Source organism: Marmota monax, unplaced genomic scaffold (assembly GCF_021218885.2).
Source record: "Marmota monax isolate L192 unplaced genomic scaffold, Marmota_monax_Labrador192_F-V1.1 WCK01_AAM20220418_F8-fsc00865, whole genome shotgun sequence".
In the NCBI taxonomy this organism is placed as follows: Eukaryota; Metazoa; Chordata; class Mammalia; order Rodentia; family Sciuridae; genus Marmota; species Marmota monax.
Window position 1 is genome coordinate 13,390 of NW_026693965.1, and position 21,002 is coordinate 34,391.

At 31.3% G+C, this 21,002-nt stretch overlaps 1 protein-coding gene across 1 annotated transcript; it reads right to left on the bottom strand.

Annotated features, from left to right (window-relative positions):
* Window positions 1-7,552: 7,552 nt before the first annotated feature.
* Window positions 7,553-14,713, bottom strand: LOC124106373 (olfactory receptor 5T17-like). Its single transcript, XM_046463980.1, has 2 exons — window positions 14,673-14,713; window positions 7,553-8,534 (listed from the first exon to the last, which is right to left on the bottom strand). Exons 1-2 carry the CDS (start codon window positions 14,711-14,713, stop codon window positions 7,553-7,555), a joined length of 1,023 nt encoding a protein of 340 aa, XP_046319936.1.
* Between the last annotated feature and the right edge of the window lie 6,289 nt (window positions 14,714-21,002).

Sequence of the window (21,002 nt, forward strand, 5' to 3'; positions counted from 1 at the left end):
CTGTGGAAACTATAGAAATAATAGAGGAAAACATGAAATCTGACTATTTTTTTTCCAAGATGCACTTTGAACAGCTATTTTTTATTAACTTATATATAAGGATATTAGAATTGGTTGTTCTCATGATGAGTGTATGTCATTTAATATATACACTAAATTTCAAAAAGTATACACACTGAATTGCTAACTACAATGTGCTCAATAAAAAAAAACAACTAAAACATATGAAAATAACTTCTCAACTCTCACAGATTCATGACAACAATACTATAAACACGTAGATAAGATACATGGGGAGTTAAAATAGAAGCCCCTCAGAGTTCTGAAGCTACTACAAGGGGGTGGGAACTGTGTGTGTATTATCTTAATCAATCTGAATAAAAACTTGAAAAATAAATTAGGCAGCCTCATTTTATGCATGGAAAAACTGAGGTCCAGCTAGATACAATTTTACCATTCTCAGACTGTTTGTTAATAGAAATAAACAGAATGTCAGATTTCTCTGACAATTTCTACTCGACCATTTTATAACCCCTTTTGACATGTCAATTCTGGAGTATCAACTAGAACTTATACTAAATAGCATTGCTTTGTAGTTGAATTTTTTAAAGATGTTAAATTTAGACTCTGCAATTAGAAAAAAAAAACTAGAATTGCTTCTAAATCAATTACTAACTTAGCAAAATAAATTAAAAAAATTGAATTCCCACATTAAAAGACATAAGAAAACTTGAACCCAAAGTGAAACATTTACATTGACTGGATTAAATTTAATTTTCTTTTCATCTAATAATTAACAATAAAGGTAGTTCTTAGGGCTGGGGATTAGTGGTAGGGCACTTGCCAATATGTGCAAAACCCTTAGTTAAGTAGTCCTCAGTACTGTAAGTGTAGTAAAAACAATAGTAATAATAATTTATACTACTGCACCTATTCTGTTATCTTTCATCAAGCAAATTAAAGCACATTTCTATTACAGCTCTATTGATAAAACAGTATGCACAATAAATTGCTAACTACAATGTAATCTATTTTCCTTCTCCCTGCATTACCTGAAAAGTGTGTGATTCAACTGGCAGCATACCTTAGAGTCTGAAATATTCTCTCTTACATTTAAGTATTAAGGCATATACTTTGGTGTTCACTATAACATAAAATATTTCCTAAGAAAAATCCCTTCTCTTACCTATGTACATGGATGGACTGCTTTTTCATTACGCAATACCATGAAGGCTATGCATCTGGACTCTTATACCAGCTCCTCAACATTTCATGTCCACAGGGAGTTCCCAGTGAGGACACACTAGTTCTTTTCTGGGACAGAATGGATCCCAGTGACTTTTTTTATTAGTAAACAAATGAATGTTTCTAGAATAAGAAATTATAAGGTTAAAAATGATAACATAATTGAATTTTGGTCTTTGCTAAAAAAATCCCTCAGGTAAAAATAAATCTAATCATATAAGATGCAGTCTAGATCTGGTACTTATTATCTAAGTGCCTTTGAATTGATTAATTAAATGCTGTGAAAATCAGTTTCCTTTTACTGGGAATATAATCTACAAAATATCTGAAAATTTTATCACCATGCACATAATGAAAATAATGCAGAAGTATCCCCTCTGAGAGAATGTACACTCTAAAGTAACATTTGCCTTTTTAACTATACTTCTAAGTGGCAGGTGAAATAGATTTATGTTTATTGAGACTTTAATAGAGGAGATTAACAATGAATACAGAAATAGGATATAGTGATATGAAAGTGTGGGCAGTTTACAGACAATAACATTCTGTGCAATGAAAATTTAGAATATTAGAGGTCTGACAGAGATAAAAGTCAAATTTTTGAATTCTACAGCATCTTTTCTTCTTTTGGGGATCAAATATACTAATGCACAGACTAGCTTATTGTTGTATATATAAGAAGTTCTTCAAAAAAATTGCAAAACATATGTATGTTATTTTAAGGTTTAAGATTTGTTTGAGACACATTTTATACACAGTGTAAACAATGAGTCAGTTTCTCTTTTGGTGGCATTAGGATGGTCAAATTTTTTGATATCTTAAAAAAATCCTTTGTTTATGCGTTTTCCTTAGAACTTTGTCAAAATCAATTGACTTTGTTTTTTTGGACTGAGGATTGAACTCAGGGACACTTAACTACTGAGCCACATTCCCAGCCCTCTTTTGTATTTTATTTAGAGAGAGGGTCTCACTGAGTTTCTTAGGACCTTCCTAAATTGCTGAGGCTGGCTGCATTGAGTCTGGGAGCAAGTGGGCATGGTCATTCACCTGTAAATTGCCACCTGTGCTGGTTCTTCTCTCTTTTCAATATGATTTTGTTGAGATTCTCAGTTGGTAAATTGTCTTTTCTTTTTAGCTATGGGTTTTGAAAGTTCATGGTTCCATGTCTTACAGGTCCTGTTATTAACTTGTTTTCCTTGCTAATTCTGTGTCTGAAACAAAATTGCTGACCCCAACAATATTCTGCTGCCATTGGATGCTTTCAGTTTTAAAATTTCAAGTTATATTTTCTTTTCCAAGTTTTAATGAACATTTTTAAATATAATTTGTCAAACCATCTGTTTGTATTTTGTTTCACATACCTATGTAAGCTAAGAATCACTTTAGATTACTTTAGATTTGTTTTCCTATTTTTATTGGCTTAAATATCATCCAAATATGTTATGAAATATTTTGTTTAAGTTTACAGGAGGCATGTGTAGAATGAATTGATGGAATAATAGGAAAACAATGAAAAGGGTGTTTACTATGATGAGGGAGACCTGGAATTGAATCTTGCCTCTGACCCTTATTATTTCTGAGAGAAGATATAAAGATGCAATGAATGAATAGCCACAGATTTTCAGTTCTGCAATAAGTATTTATTAGGCATAAGCTATAAATTTTCTTCTTCTTTGCAAATTTGTTTCATCATTAAGCCCACAATATTTCAATTCTTTGCTTTCTCTTCCAGTTTCATTCATAGAAGTGGCTTTACATTTGATCTTACATAAGCAAATCTTCAAGAATCCGTCATTTTCTCTTTTTAATTTTTATTCTTTCAATATGTGTGCATGTTCACTTAGCCATATCCAAACTAATTTTCTCTTTAGCATATGAAGAAGCAATGCTTTTGAAACACATTTTTTTGAAAATGCTTAGCATTGCATTTTTTTTCACTACCTTATTTACCCACAACAAAACAAAACCACTGTAATATAGTAAATGGGACTGTGGTGATCTCGTGTGTTTATGGGGGTGTGTATCAACATAGTTCACAATTCATAAAGCTTCTTTATTCACCAATTGAAACAAATAAAGAGTTAGCAAAGTAAAAACTGTAATAATACTCATTAGATTTAGTGTGATGAAATAATGTTCAAACATAAATTAATAATCACAAAGTAAACATATTAAATATTGCCAATGAATAAAATGTTAGGCTCACAGCTGTGGACACATGCATTTTTCAATGACTTAATTCTAGTACTAGATTGTGAAACAATAAATTTTGGAAAAAACACAACTGATGAAAGAAATTCACTTATATAGGTATCTCAGACTTATAACCAAAAATAAAAAGAGGCATATTAATTCACATGTTTAATTATTTTGTTATCTGTACTCTACTATGTCTACTTGGAAATTTTTAATTATTGACATTTTAAAGAGAGGTACAATTTGGAAAGAAAGTCTAATGACATACATGGCTCTTAATTATTATCAAGGCTAGTGATAACACCTTTTCAGACCTCAAATCTTTGGACCAAGTATGTTGTTGAACTGATAGAAAGAATTGTATTGGTGTTGACATTCAAATTACTTCTAATTACACTTAAATAGATTGATCTCATCACACTCATAAAAGTTCTTTTAATTATTTCTTTCCAATCTGTTTTTATATCATCTGCATAAAATATTTTTTTCTACCTCTTTTGGATAAAGTTTGTATCAATTTTCCCATAGCACTTTGAAAGAAATAAAACAAGTGCACTTGGAGGGGGTTTCTATCTATACACTGAATATTTTTTTTAACTAAATACATTTTGTTATTTAAAATTCATTAAAGGACTTAGTTATTTAATGCATTTTAAAGTATTAAAGATATTAAAAAGTATTTAAGTAAAGAATACTGTGTATATTCTATTTTTTTATTTAAAATACATATATATGGCTTCCCAAAATTTTTCCTTGACACTTCATTTGAGTATTCATTATGTAATTTCCCTTTATTTTTTCCAAATTTCTATAGAAATATATTCTTCTGATACTTATTTCTTCTAGATAATCCTGACTTTACCTTTCCCAGAAAATTGTGATTTTCTTCTCTTTTCGCCACCATTTCTAACCCAAATGGCCATCTCTCCTATTGATAGAATTTGTCTACATATCAAAACTGCAGCTTGAGATACATTATGAGTTGATCAATGTATATAGCATTTTATTTGCAGTGGATAATGTGTACTCAAAACTGACACGTTTCCTATAGGTCAATATGAAAAAAAAATAGTTTAATAAACAATCAATAAAATCTGTCTACTAACTAGTGCTATATTGTGAGCAAATAACTAAAAATGTAAATTCATATACTGACAATTCATTGACTACTAACTTACTTAAACATAGGACTCTACAGGGATTTGTTTTCTATTACCTTTTTTTTTAAAATTTTTTATTGTTGGTTGTTCAAAACATTACATAGTTCTTGATATATCATATTTCACACTTTGATTCAAGTGGGTTATGCGCTCCCATTTTTACCCCATATACAGATTGCAGAATCACATCAGTTACACATCCATTGAATTACATATTGCCATACTAGTGTCTGTTGTGTTCTGCTGCCTTTCCTATCCTCTACTATCCCCCCTCCCCTCCCCTCCCCTCCCCTCTTCTCTCCCTGCCCCTTCTACTGACATTCATTTGTCCCCCTTGTATTATTTTTCCCTTTCCCCTCACTTCCTCTTGTATGTACTTTTGTATAACTCTGAGGGTCTCCTTCCATTTCCATGCAATTTCTCTTCTCTCTCCCTTTCCCTCCCACCTCTCATCCCTGTTTAATGTTAATCTTCTTCTCATGCTCTTCGACCCTACTCTGTTCTTAGTCACTCTCCTTATATCAAATAAGACATTTGGCATTTGTTTTTTAGGGATTAGCTAGCTTCACTTAGCATAATCTGCTCTAATGCCATCCATTTCTAACAGGCGGGTGGACCAATGGTACAGAATAGAGGACACAGAAACCAATCCACAAAACTACAACTATCTTATATTTGATAAAGGGGCTAAAAGCATGCAATGGAGGAAGGATAGCATCTTCAACAAATGGTGCTGGGAAAACTGGAAATCCATATGCAACAAAATGAAACTGAATCCCTTTCTCTCGCCATGCACAAAAGTTAATTCAAAATGGATCAAGGAGCTTGATATCAAATCAGAGACACGCCATCTGATAGAAGAAAAAGTTGGCTACGATCTACATACTGTGGGGTCGGGCTCCAAATTCCTCAATAGGACACCCATAGCACAAAAGTTAATAACTAGAATCAACAAATGGGACTTACTCAAACTAAAAAGTTTTTTCTCAGCAAAAGAAACAATAAGAGAGGTAAATAGAGAGCCTACATCCTGGGAACAAATCTTTACTCCTCACACTTCAGATAGAGCCCTAATATCCAGAGTATACAAAGAACTCCAAAAATTAGACAATAAGATAACTAACAACCCAATCAACAAATGGGCCAAGGACCTGAACAGACACTTCTCAGAGGAGGACATACAATCAATCAACAAGTACATGAAAAAATGCTCACCATCTCTAGCAGTCAGAGAAATGCAAATCAAAACCACCCTAAGATACCATCTCACTCCAGTTAGATTGGCAGCCATTATGAAGTCAAACAACAACAAGTGTTGGCGAGGATGTGGGGAAAAGGGTACACTTGTACATTGCTGGTGGGACTGCAAATTGGTGCAGCCTATTTGGAAAGCAGTATGTTTTCTATTACCTTTAACTTTAAATTCTTTCTAATTATTTTTCTTTCATATTATTAGTACTTAAACCTAACTGCGAATAGAGCTTATTTTTATTAATACTTTAAATTACTGATCTTCATGAAATACTTATTTTTTTAGATACTAGTCACCTAGTGGTACTTTCAATAAGTACAATAATCAATAAGTACATAATTAACAACATAAAAACAAGCATAATACCTTGAAAGGAAAATTATTTTATTATTATTTTATTATTATTTTTTTTCTTCAGAACAAGTATTTGCATTTTTACTACAGACTTTTGAGACAGAATAAACCACATACATGCATGCATGCATTTATAGTCTATATAAATAAATAAATACATACAATAATTTGAATTTCCAAAACAATTTAAAGTACTAAATATGTAAATATGTAAAAAGTACAATATAATGCTAATATTTGAGATAAAATTAAATAAAACATAAATTGTTATATGATTTTATATAATGATAAATCTTCACCCTAAAACCTTGATTCATTCTATTTGGAAACATCTAATGGAACTGGAAACTTTTCAGTGAGTAACTTGCAAAACTGTACAATCTAGGAATCTACTACTGTGAGTTTATGTAGTGTCTGCTTTTCCGTGCCTCACTGATTTCATTAAGTGTAATGTCCTCTAAATTAATCTAACTTGTCCTAAATGACAGAATTTTGTTTTCTTAAAGATTAAATATTGTTCTCTGGCGTGTTTTTGTCACATACCCTTCATCTGCTCATCCCCTAATGGACACTTAGGTTCCATACTTAATTACTATAAATAATGCTACAATGAACATGGGAGCAATGACATGTCCTCAGCATGCTGACTCAAACTCCTTCAGATGTTTTTACAACAATAGGATTGTTGGATCACATGGTAGTTCTGTTTTTAGTTTTTTTGAGGAATGTCCATACTGTTTTCCATAATATCTCTACCAATATAGTGGGAGATTATTTTCAAAGTCATACCTTTCTTTTTTTTTCCACATTCATAAGTACACACTAAATAAATATTAAAATCTATTTTCATTATATTAAAAGTAGTTGCAAAATAGTTGTATTCAATGTCTGTGATGGAGCAATATCTGTGATGGAGAAAAATTTTAATAAAGGAATAACAATAATTGATGTAAGCCAAATAAGGCAGAATGCATGTCAAAAAGCTTGGATGTATCTTAGCATACCAAGGTACAAGAAAGAAAAAATAAATAACATTTGGGATGACCTTCACAGGGATTGCAGAATTGGAAGTATCATCACAATTAATGCTAATGATTTAGTATAAAAAAGTGAGGATATATCAAATTCTGAGGAAAAAAATAAGGTTGTAGTAAGTGAAAATCAAACACACAATGATTACAAAAATATATTTATGGAAAAATATTTAATTTGGATCCCCTTAAATATAAATTCTAGGATCTATATTCTAGGATCTATTGCATTATTAACTAAAATGGGACATTTGTGTTACTAGTTTCTGACCATAGAAAAATGATCCCAGCATTAATGTTAGGTTTACTGAGTATTACATACATAGGTTTTTTACAACACAATATTTCCCAAATAGTCTTTTCACTGCCTCTTTTACATCTTTGTTTCTCAAGCTGTATATAATGGGATTCAGCATGGGAATCATGATGGTGTAAAATACTGACACTATCATGTCATGATCCAAGGCATAGCTGGAACTTGGTCTCACATACATGAAGAGGATGGTCCCATGATAAATGGACACTCCAGTCACGTGGGAGCCACAGGTAGAGAACACTTTCCTCCTCCCTTCAGCAGAATGAATCTTCAGAATGGCCAGCAGAATGAAGCCATAGGAGACCAGGACAATCAGGATAGTGACCATCTCAATAGAACCCACAAAGTAGAAGAGGAGAAGCTGGTTGGTATGAGTATCAGAACAAGAAATAGCAAGGAGAGGAGGGATATCACAGAAAACATGTCTGATTTCATTGGATCCACAGAAGGACAAGCAGAAAGTGGCCACCATGTGTATAGTAGCATGTGAAATGCCACCAACATAGGAAGCAATGATGAGTGGTACATAGACCCTGGGTGACATGTTCACTGAATACAGAAGTGGGTTATAGATGGTCACATAGCGATCATAAGCCATGGCAGCCAAGAGAAAGGATTCTGTGCTTCCAAATGTAACAAAGAGAAGCATCTGTGTGGCACACCCCAGAAAGGAAATGGATTTATTTTCTGCCAGAAAATTGACCAACATTTTTGGAGTGACAACTGTAGAATAGCAGGCATCCAAGAATGATAAGACACTCAGAAAGTAGTACATGGGGTTGTGGAGTCGGGAATCCTCAATGACCAACACAACCAGTCCCAAATTTCCTACCAAAGTAAAAAGGTAGATGCCAAGAAATAATAAAAATAGGAAGGCTTTCAAGTTAAAATCATCCGTAAAGCCCATCAATACAAACATGGTGACTTCTGTTATATTCTTCAACTGAATTTTGTGTGTATCCATGTCTGATGACAGCCTTCTGAATTATGATTATTTACTAGTTCTATATGCAATTTATTGAATTGATAGAGTGCATCCAATTATATACTCATGTTTGTTTCTTAGACTGGTTTCATGATTTCCTCAGTGCAATGTGATAAATAGTTTTAGGAAAGTTTGACCCAAATGGACACATTTTGCTGTATAAAGAAAAGGACAAATGTTTTAAGCCATGTGTTGGCTGAATTTACCATGCTAAAATTTTCTTATGCCAAAATTCCTTGCTTTTGCTTCCATTAATTTTGTGTTAATTTTTTTTCCATTCATTCTGATATTATGTCATTTTAAATTTCATGAAGACAAATTAATATAAACATTTTTTAAAATACAAACTGTTGTTGTGGTAAACACACAATTGCATATAGGTCCTTGCTATACTACAAAGTACATGAGAATTTCTTTCTTAATTTTTATAGTTGTTATAGGGCAGCAATGAAGCACACAACAGAAGACTGAGTCAAATAGAATTGAGAAAAAAAAGATGTCTACATTATTTTATTTTTGAAAGTTTGCAGATGACTAGTAAATGGGATACACTTGTATTTGAAGTTGTCATGCTGGATTTTTACCAAAATCATGCTATTTACTCTTCTTGATAATTTCCTTATTTCAATAAATGGAACAGTCAATAAAATTCTGGAGATACATGCCCCTGATTTTTAAAATAAAAACAGTGATAAGTTATTTTGTTTTCTGTCACACCAAAATATGGTTCACTAATTTGTTCATGTTTTACCTTGATAGTTAATTTTAACATTACTGTTTTTTAAAATTTTATTTAATGACATTGTAAGATGTTTCCTAATTTGTCTCTCCTTTTACTTGCAATGTCCCTGAATTTAGCTCTAGATATATTTTTGTCAAAAATAAATCTTTCCCATTCATAATATATTATAGTTTTTAATGGAGTTTAAAAAGTAACTCTGAAATAAATGTCACTTGACAATAGCCAATAAAAATATTTATTAGCTAGAATAGAAGCAATTCCTGAAATAATAAAATCACTATATTTGCTAGTGTTTAATTTCTCAGCATTTTCCCTAATTACTGTCTTTCTCATTCAGTGAATGATAAATCAGAAAATACATGAGCAACTCCAACATCAACAGCAAAAATAGTCAAAGATGAATCTGTTTCTATACTGAGAGCCTCAGTTCAGTTACTGAAAAACATGTTATATGTTACATACTGGACCTACAGAAGTTGGAAGGAAGGTTCTATCATGAGAAATCTGTTTTTTTCTTTAGCATATGTAGATGAAAAGATTTTACAAAGATGAGAGACCACAATGCACTTAGGTCCAAGCTAAATTCAAATGATGAGCAAATAATTTATGAGTTGACAAGTGCTATAGTTTGATTATATTGAGACATTCACATGCTAAAGAAATAAATAAATAAAACTACTGTTTAGAAAGAGAAGCCCCATGTTTATATTATCCTCCAAGTAACATCACTGTTCTAATGGAAAGATTTTGCTAATATATACAACAAATACTTTTGTAAATGTGGGGATAGAGAAGAACAGGAAAACATATGCTCTTCATGTTCTTTAAAAATTTGATAGTGAAATAAGGCTATGTTAGATTCCGTTTCTTTCTAAATACAGACAGCTTTCCTATTATTCAGAAGAACACATAAATGTCTTGATGCATAGTTTTTCTTAAATGTCATAATGATAATATAGTTTTTAAAAGTCAATAAATAGTACAAGTATGAATTAATGTGTGATTTAGATATCACAAAATTTTTCCTGTTTAAAATTTCATATTATTTTTTTCTCCTGTAAACTTTTCTATCACCCTCTGTCTTTCACAAACATGCATAAAAATCAATAGATCATACAAAATTATTTACAATAGAGATGAGGGTTAAAACGGTGTTAGATAGGGAAGAAGCACAAATAAAGTATGGGAGCAAATTGGGAAGAATATACTAATCGTATTCTAAAAGAATCCATAAACTATATTTGAACTTATATACATTACAGAAATTTCAGACAAATTATAATTTTACATTTTGCTTTCTGATGGAAATTGTATTTGGACTGTAAAGACCTATAATTAAAGATTTAGAGCCTATTGACTTTCTAGTGTAACTAAGTTTGGACAAAATTCTCATACATAGCTCGTTTGAATACCTGAAGTTTTAATTATGTGTGAAGAAAGCACAGATGTGAGATATGAATTTCAAATTTTATTTAGATGACAAAATAAATTGAGAGATATATAATCAAAATTTTTAATGAAGCTTTGAAAACCAGAAGCAAGGTTTGTCTTCTAAATTATACACACATTTGTGATTTGACACTGTCACTCTTCTACTTATAGCCATGTCAGTAAAATAATAGTATGTCTACTTAATTTACCTTATACTCTTGTCTGTATAATGTTCTGGGATCATCTGATAGGTTTGATCTTATCTGTGGAATAAGAATGTAGTTTGTTCATTATTTATTTTATTTCAAAACATGTCCCATTAGAGGATTCATATACTTCACAGTTTAAATGGAGGAATGGCAGAGAAATAACATGAGGTTTAGTTGCTTTATCCAAGCTACTCTTCAAACAGCATTCTTCTTAATAAATATTTTAGAAAATTAAAAATGGTGGCATTTATGACTAGTTATTTTTTTAATAGAGAGAGGCTAGAAAGACCCAAGTATAGATCTTTCATTTTCACAAAGTATGTCCTAACTGAAAAATGAAAATAAAATCAGTTCAAGTTTTATTGTCAAAAATCATAAATCAGAACCCCACAAGAACAGCATCACTAACAATGTCAAGTTACAATATGAAATGAAAAGTTACGATAGCAACAGCCACATATTTAGATTTCATGTTTACATGGGGTTACACGTTTAGTGTACATTATCTTATTCCATCCACCCAGTAACTTAAAATCTAAACAACCCAGTGTCCTTATGTGGACAAGAAAGCTAAGGCCCACCTAGTCTGGAAGAGTTGTTAGTCACACAGTTTTTAGTAGAGCCAGGACTCCAGGTCACATCCCTCTGACTCCACATTCTGAACTATTTCTATATAACCCTATTATAGTCAATGTGACATGTCCTAACTCTGCAGATATCATCCACTAGAAATAATAAAAGGTAGGGCCTTTGCTTATTTAAATTTTTCTTTTAAAGGAATTAAGTTTAAATAAACCACAATTATTTTTAAAACACTCAATGGCTTCTAAATCAATTGGCTAACTCGTAAAATAAGTTTAAATTGGTTTCTCTCCATTTGGAGAAAACAACAATTCCAAAATGAAATGTCCTCAATGGCTGGTTGAGAGTTTTGTATCCATTTAATTATTTTTCCTATATTTTAAATATGGTCTATTATTCTACTGCATCTCTTCTGTTATCTTTAATCATGAAAGTAAAAGTAAATTTCTAATTTACAGTCCTATTGATTGAAATATGGAGAGAGTCCTTCCTATTTTTCTCTGTTAAATTCACTGGAAGGCTTACTCTTCAATTTCTAATACAACTTTGAATTAACTAGAATCCCCCTTCTCTCTGATTTAACTCTTCAAGTTTATACATTAGTTTCAGATTCAAGATGATAGCTTCTAAAATATTTTCTAAGTGATGAAATGTCTTTTAGCTTACCAGTGAAATGAACCCCTCTCTCAGGTATAGACTAGTATGAACACTGTACATTTGGACTCTAGTACTAACTGCTTGAGCCTTTTAATGTCCACAGGTATGCCCCAAGGAGGAAAACACTGATTCTTTTCTGGGATAGAAAAGCAACAAGCTAATTTTTTTTTCTTCCAAAATAAGCAGGTGAATGGAAATATAACAATGAATAACATAATGGAAATGATGACATGAAGTTACTTGGGCCCTTGTTTAAACAAATGATCCCTCAGTGGAAAAGCCAACTGATGATAGGACCTACGACCAGCTCTGATTCTAATTATCTATGTGCTATTGAGTTGATGCAGATATTCCCTGAAATCCAGTTTCCTCTTCCTGAGAATTTAACATATGAACTTTATCAAAATCCTATAAGTATGCATATAACAAAATAATATAAAAATAACTTATGACAGAATGCAGAATTATTTAATAAATATCAACACTAACTATCAACTGAATGTTGAACTATGTATAAAGTTCAATCTTAAATTTATTGATAGATTTAATGCTTCCTTATTCAAAAGTATTTTTGTGAAAATTAACAAGTGTTTTCTACTGTTTATTTGAAAAAGCACCAAATCCATGAGAGTCAAATCAACAGAATAGAAAATTTTCGAATAAATTTTTAATAGAAAATTAAAGTTACAATATTTACATAGTCTGCTTGTAAGATGTAAATATAGAACAACCAAGTTTGGGGATTTAGTAAGCTCTTTCTCTTCTAGGGCCTTAAGGTATATACCACTAACATATTTATTTGGGATTTTTATGTTTTCTTTTTTAAATTACTAGGCACTCAATGTTATAAACATTCCTCTTTGAGCAGTATTCATACCATTCCAGAGATTTTGATATGCTGTATGTCTACCTTCATCTGTTACTTATGAATTATTTTGACTTCTTCCCTAATTTCTTATATTAATCATTCATCATTCAAAAGAGTATCATTTAATTTCTAGATATTAAAATGGTTTCTATTTTTCATCTAGCTATTGATTTCTAATTTTATTTCATTACAATCTGATAGGATGCAAGGATTATCTATCCTTTTTTGTATTTGCTAAGATATATTGTGTTCTAATACAGGGTCTATATTAGAAAAGTTTTCGTATGCAACTGAGAAGAACATAAATTCAATTGTTTATGAATGGAATATTCTACAGATGTCTGTTAAGTGTATGTGATTGATAATATTTTTTAGTTGTGAAGAATATTTAGTTGATGTCCAGATGACCTACCTAGTAGTGAGAAATATGTGTTGAAATCACCAGTTTTATCATATTGGAATTGATTTAATTCTTTATATTGACAAAGGTTTGTTTAATGTATATAGGTGCATTGATATTTGGGGCATAAATATTTATAATCATTAAATCTTGTTATTGGATAGTTCCCTTAACCAGTATGATTTGATTTCTGTCTCCTCTGATTAATTTTGTCTTTAAAACTCTATTTACATAGGATATCTTTTTCCTTTCACCTTTACCATGTGGATATCTTTCCCAGTAATTTAAATCTCTTATTAACAGAACAAAGTTCTTTTTAAATAAATTCTGTCAATCTTTGTCTTTTTATTGGAGAGTTTACACCATTAAATTCAGTGTTTCAATAGATGATTTCTCTTTCCTGTCATTTTTATTTTTTTCTAATGCTTAATTTGGATTTAATTCTCCCTTAATTGAGTATATTTCTAATGATATTTAACTTATGCTGACTCTGATATTTTGTTTTCATTTCTTCTGTGTAAAATAATTCATTATTTCTTTTTAAAAATTGTTTTTGTTTCTGCTTATCCTGGAAAGTTTTTGTTTCATCTTCAGTTCTGAAGAATGGTTTTGCTTGATATAAAAATCTTGGTTAGCATTCATTATATTTCAGGGCTTAGTATCTATTATTCTGAGCTGTCATGGCTTTTAGGGTTTGGAATAACAAATTATTAGAAAATCTAATTGCCTAATCTCTAAATGTGACCTACTAATTTTCTCTTATAGCCTTATAAATTGTATGTTTGAGAACAAATATACATTCTGTTTATTAGGCATTTTGATTATAATGTGACTTTGAAAGGATCTTTTTTGTTCTTGCATATTTGAGGTTCTAAACAACTATTGTACTTGAATTTCCAAGGTTTGGAAATTTTTCTGATACCTTTTCATTGAAAAGTTTGTGCATTTTTATTCCTATTTTGGTGCCTTCTTCTATGCCAAAGATTCTTATATTTGTCCTCTTAATATTATCCTAGATTTCTTGAATATGCTGGTAATGGTCTCTTAACACCTTTCCCTTATTTTAGACCTTATTTCTGAGATTGTATACTTTGTTTTCCAGGCCTGAGAATCTGTCTTCTTTGTGATCTAATCTATTGATGATCCTTTCAACTAAAATTTTTAATTTGATTTATTGATGCTTTCATTTCCAAGATTTGATCCTTTTTCAGAATCTCTCTTTAGTGAAGTGGTCTTTCACTTACTGTAGCTCATTCATTATATCTTCTTTTAGTTCAATGAACATTTGTTCTTGAATAGGTTAAGTAATTGGTTATTAAACTTGGTAGTATAATACATAAGGGTTGAAAAAGGGAGAAGAGGAAAAAATGGGCAAATAAAAATGATTGCAATCTAAAATAAAAAGAAGAAAACATGGAGAATGTTGAGGCCGAAGGAGGTTAATCAAAAGGAAAATGACTAAGAAGAATAAGTATAAAGCTGAGCTAGGAAAACAAAGATAGAAAGAATCCAGTTAATGCTCCACCTGGCTGCCATGATTACATTCCATTGTGATTTAGACTTGTATTTTAAAGTCTCCATAGAAACCCAAGTGATCTTCAGACTCAATGCAATTATTTTAAAATTCCACTGGCTTTATTTAAATAAATTTTTAAAAAATCAACCCTGAAAATCACTAGCAATAATGAAAGAATCATATCATCAAAGGCAATTTTCAAAACAAACAAAGCTCTTTGCCTTTTCATTTTCATAATACCCGTCCCACTTTCCTACCAACCCCTGTTTTTCTTTCTAGCTTCCACAAATGCGTTTCTGAGTCAGGCTTATTTCATTTAGTATGACGATCTGTATTTCCATCCATTTACCAGCAAATGGCATAATTTTACTATTTGTTATGGCTGAAACAAACTCCTTGTGTATATATACCACATCATTGAGGGATACCAAACAGGTTCCCTAACTTGGCTGTTGTGAAATGTGCTGATGTAAAATTGGTAGGGAAGAGGGATAGATAAGGAGAAAAAGGGCAGAATGAAATTGACCAACTTATGCTATATGCTTTTGTGAATATATCATAATGCATTCCATTTTTATTTATAACTATAATGAACCAAATAAAAGAACAATAAACTTCAGGGTATGGGTAGTGTCTAGTTGTGTAATAAAGCCAAGGTGTAATAGGAGGCAGTAAAGCATGCACTCTGAAATGTGAGATTGAATTGTGACAAGCAATTATTAGTTATTTAAGTTGTTATATATATGAAATAACATAATGCTCCTAACTGTCCATTTTTACAGCAAGTGCTGAATAAGTGGATATTATTCTCTCTCTCTCTCTCTCTCTCTCTCTCTCTCTCTCTCTCTCTCTCTCTCTTTCTCTCTCTCTCCAAATGTATGGTTTTCTTGCAAAGTCCAAGACATTTGGATATTTCTATCTTCTATTCATATAGATTTTTATTAATTTTATGCATTGATCCCACATCATGCAGTTTTTAAAAATCTTATTTCCTTTTGATAACTCTGAATCCCTTGAATGTGCATTCATATTCTTACTCATATCCATTAAACTTTTCTATCAGCATTTAATATTAATGCCTGCTCAAGAGATATTTTGCTGAAACATCTCATTTGCAGAAAGCAAAAGTAAACTCATTGCAATGTGGAAAATGGAATTCTGGTAATTTGCATATATTCACACATATATATTTTCAAACAATCACACAATTCATAGAGTTTTTAGTCTCCAAAAAAACAATTTGGCTATACATAGCATTGGCAAAGGAAGTAATCAAAACCCAAAAAGACATTTCACTGAGTTTATTCCTTATAGTCTACTGTATAGAACCAAGCAAGTTCAGCATATTCTGCAATTAAAATTATTTAAAACATTCAATTTTTAGCATAATTTGTTCTTCAATATTTACTTCAATAATGTAAAATAAATACTAAAATTCTCATTATACAGGTGAGTGGATTACAGCAAATAATTCTATTGATGACAGATCCAGAATTCTGATTCTGTTCTACTGTTGTGTCCCCTGATAAAATGTCTCGTGTGTTTGAATGTCAGAAGGATTTGTTCTTAGTCACCCACTTTAGATTATACTGTGATTTGGTATGAAATGAAACAATAGAACTCATTGCACATAAAGTAGTTGATCCCATAGTTTCTTGGCAGGAGTTCAAGCACTGTGTAAACACCCCTCACATATACTTGCTTCTAGAGTGGCACTAACACTGGAAACCCTGTCACGTTAATGTCTTCTGATCCACTGCATTGAAATTGCACATTGGAATAAATACAAACACTCACAGACACCCACATTTGCAAATATATGCATATTTGTAGATGTATGTGTACTTCATGTTCTTTAGAGTCATAGTATTATTCAAACTTTCATAGTTGTAGGAATTCTAAATTGTGGTTATCTTCTCTTTTCTTCCACAAAATTTCATCATGGAGAATGTCAATGATGTTACTGTATTATTATTGAATAGATTCACAAATAATTAATCTATATATCATCTTTTGCTTTCTGTTTCTAGAAATTTATCTTTGAACTATACTCATAAATAGAGGACTTATTTTATCCATCACTGTTGATTCCTGCCACCACAATCCAATGTAATGTATTCTGAGTCTGTAGTCTTGAGTAGATGGCTGCTGTTCCTCAGTTATCATTTCAGTATGTTAGTAGACTGTGTATCACAAGGAAAAGTACTTTCATTCTGTGGATGTGCAACTCAGTAATTTCTTCCTGTCAGTTTGGAACCACCAAATGATTTCTGTTGGCATCATGGACTTCTGATTGCTCTGTACCCATCTACAGTTGACTTCTTCATTTAATGAGAATGTCACCCAGAGTCTATGAGCCAACTCATCTTAGTATCCTATGTTGGTGGAACTCTGCATTCTACTATATACACAGTGGGCAATTTTAGAATATTCTTTTGCCCATCTAATGAAATTAGATATTTTTCTGATAACTCTCTTCTTCTCCAAAATTCTTATTTTGCTACTCAAACAAACCAGCTTCAACATGGTACTTTGCTGGGTCCATTGAGATGGCTACTATAATAATCATCCTGATATCCTATGATTTAATTCTGTCTGATATTCTGAGGATACACTGTTATATGGGAAAGCAAAAGTCTTTCTACATATGGCTCTTAACTAACTAGAATGTTTGCTTTATGTAGTACCCTTTTCTTCATTTGAGATCATGTTCCAGTTATGCTTTGGAGCTTGACAAGATAGTGTTCAGATTTTAAACGTTTGTGATTCCCATTTTGAAATTAATCATCTATAGTTTAAGGGGCTAAGATACAAAGGAAAAAAAATAGGAAGTACTTGCAAAATATCAGTGTATAAGTAAAGTATATTATTCACACTAAAGATAACATTAAAAAATGAAAGTGGTGTTGCATATGTCAATGTCATATGTTTAAATGTTGGTTTTGTTTACTATAATTATTCTCTTGGAGACTTTTAATTACAGCCAAAGTCATAACCATCACTTCCCTTTGCTCGTTTTTACCCCTTTTGGTATAAGGGATTGAACTCGGGGGTACTTAACCTTTGAATCACATACCCACCACTTTGTATTTTGAGACAATTTCTCCTTAAATAGCTGAGGCTGGCTTTGGACTTGCAATCCTCCTGCCTCAGCCATCAAAGTCACTGAGATTACAATTATGAACCAGTGCACCTGGCTCATTTTTTCTTTTTCTGTATGTTTTTAAATTTATTTTTTAGTTGTTGATGGACAGAATGTCTTTAATTTTATTTATTTATTTTTATTTGTTACTGAGAATCATACCCAGGGCCTCATGCATGCAAGCTGCACTGAACTGCAACCCTACATATAAAATATTTGCATTTTAAAAATGTATTCTACTAATGCATGTATATACACTACATTTAAATAGATGCTGATATTGCAAAATATATAAAGAAATGCACACAAAAAGTATATAATTATTTAATCTTTATTTCAAAAAGCTATATTTGATTTTCTTTGACTTTCATCCACATCGAATTGAGAAGCTCCCATAATTGCAATTATAAGGAAGTACATATTTATTTCTGAATTTCTTGATAAAATACTATCAAGTTCTAATAAAAGTTAGCACTGTGGGCCTAGACTATTCTTCACAGAGACATAAGGACCTGATTCCTGTTCCCAGTAATCTATCCCATCCTTAGATCTATGCAGCAGTCTAACCATAGCTTGTGGTTCAGTCACATAGGCACAAAATCCTGGGTGTCATCTAAGAACTGACTGATGAAGGTTAATTTCTTCCTCTTTTATTACACTACCTGGCACAGGCATGCACTCATTCCTGCTCAGTTTCTGGATGTTTTCTTTTGACTTATACAATTCCTGTGAGGCTCTTGCACATGCCACCCTTACTGAGGGCCCAAGTATAAAAATGAAAGTTAAGATAATCAGAAAAGGATATCTACTCTGCTCATGTTTATTCCTGCTCCCCACGGACACCATTTTTAGTGCAGAAATGTCTCCTTCAGTGTTCAGTTTCAGTGGTAATGTTTTCCCCCTTCCTTCATCTTCATTTATTAAATTTAAATTATATACTGTGATTTCATTATCTCCCTGGGTGTTTCCCTTTAGCCATTAATTATAGCACAGCAATATCTCTAGTACATAGAGTGTATAAGTTTTTCCCCCCAGTGGTGTTAATAAAACTAAAGAAAACTACATACAAAAAGCATCTCATTCCATAATATATTCCTGAAGAGAAACATTACATTGGTTTTCTGTCCTTAGGTATCATGTGATGTCTTCCTTCAAATGTCACAACCAAGTCATGGACATTGATATCCATTATCTGTGCAGATCCAAAAAAAAATTGACTTGAGGTCCCTCAAATTAATTATGTATTTAAATGGTAAGTATGTGAATTTATAGTTGATCAATGACAAATGGTAGATATTGCTTATATTTGGTATAGGAGAGAACTGGATAGGAAAAGGATCAGAATTCACAAAAAGAGTAAGGAGCATAAAAATATTTCCAATATGAGAAAATATGATTTTTATGGGCAAAATAAAGAATGACTAATAAAAAATTGTAATGAATTGGGTTGTTACTCAGTGGTAGAGTGCTTGCATAGCATGTTTGAGGCACCCAGTTCAATTCTCAGCATTGGATATAAGTAAAATAAAATAAAGGTCCATTAAAAACTGAAAATATTTTAGAAAAAATATAAAATTGCAGGTTCAATCTTATTAATATATAAGAATTATGAAAACAATGATTAGTTTAGCAAAATACGTAGTTTTATTTTTATTATATACAGAACCCTTAAGATTAGTAGAACCCCCTTTGCTTATTATAATCTTTCAAAAATTGGGTAAATTCATGATAGAACCTTCTGTGAGCACACCAAAAGTAAAATCTCCATACACCAAAACTATAATAAACAAATGAAATAGACAATTTTTATTTCATGTAATAGAAACTACTTTCAAGAATGCATACAATATATAGGCAAAATATAAAATTAGGCATTTCTACAAAAAGTACACACATAAAACAACTGAATATATTATACCTAAGTTTATTTAAAATAATTGTAAAGGCAAGATTCATATGCTGTAAATTAAAGTATTTAAATTGCAAGGGTATGGTTTAGTGGTAATTACTATGTTCACAATGTAATGCAATATAGTTCTAAAGCATTTTCATTGATACAAAGCACTTGTAAAGAAATTTCTTCCCATGTCTCCTCTTCCTTTAGCCCCTTGTAATTTGTTTTCCATTTTTATTTATTTTTCTATTTTGCATGTTTCAAAAAAATCATACTAAATGTAATCCTTGTTATCTATCTTCTTTGAATTTATTTTCAATATTTATACTTAAAATAGCATGTACAGGAAGTTTGTTCCTTTAAAAAAACATTTATTTCATTATGTCTAACATGAAATCTACATTCTTAAAATTTTCAGATGTACAATACATTGCATTTTACTATAAGCTCAGTGTTTCAGAGCAGATATCTATAACTTGTTTTGTGTGCTTAATTGAAACTGCCTGTCTACTGAAAATCCTCATTCTCCACAATCTCCGCCCCTTTGCAATGACCATTCAACTTTTAGATTATAAAAGTTTGAGTATTTTCACTAGTATATGCATGTGGGGTTATCTAATATTTGTCCTTTTGCAATTGTTTAATTTCATTTAGCATCATGTTTTTTAGGTTTATCTATAAGTTCACATGTTGAGGTGTATTATCTTTCAAATATAATTAATATTCCATCATGTCTATTTGTCACACTTTATATATTCACTCATTACTAAGTGGATGTTTACATTTTTTCTACAACTTGGCTATTTCAAATTTCCTTGTAATACACATGAGAGTACTAACATTTCCTCGAAACACTATCACCATTTTTGGGAGGGAAAGAAAAAAAAATGGAATTTGGATTGTTGGCTCATATTACCAATTGCAATAAATATGTAAGTCATGGTTGAACACAAATTGTCCCTGACAATTAGTGGATAACTTCTAGGCCTTTCATTAAGTTCTTAAATGCTCTAGGGTTAAAC

Excerpts from the sequence above, each read along its gene's own strand:
- LOC124106373 (XM_046463980.1), bottom strand. The coding sequence starts at position 14,713 with ATGTTCATTGAACTAAAAGAAGATATAATGAATGAGCTACA. Across the intron at positions 8,535-14,672 it reads GATATAATGAATGAGCTACA|AAGGCTGTCATCAGACATGG; the intron begins GTAAGTGAAAGA and ends ATCATAATTCAG.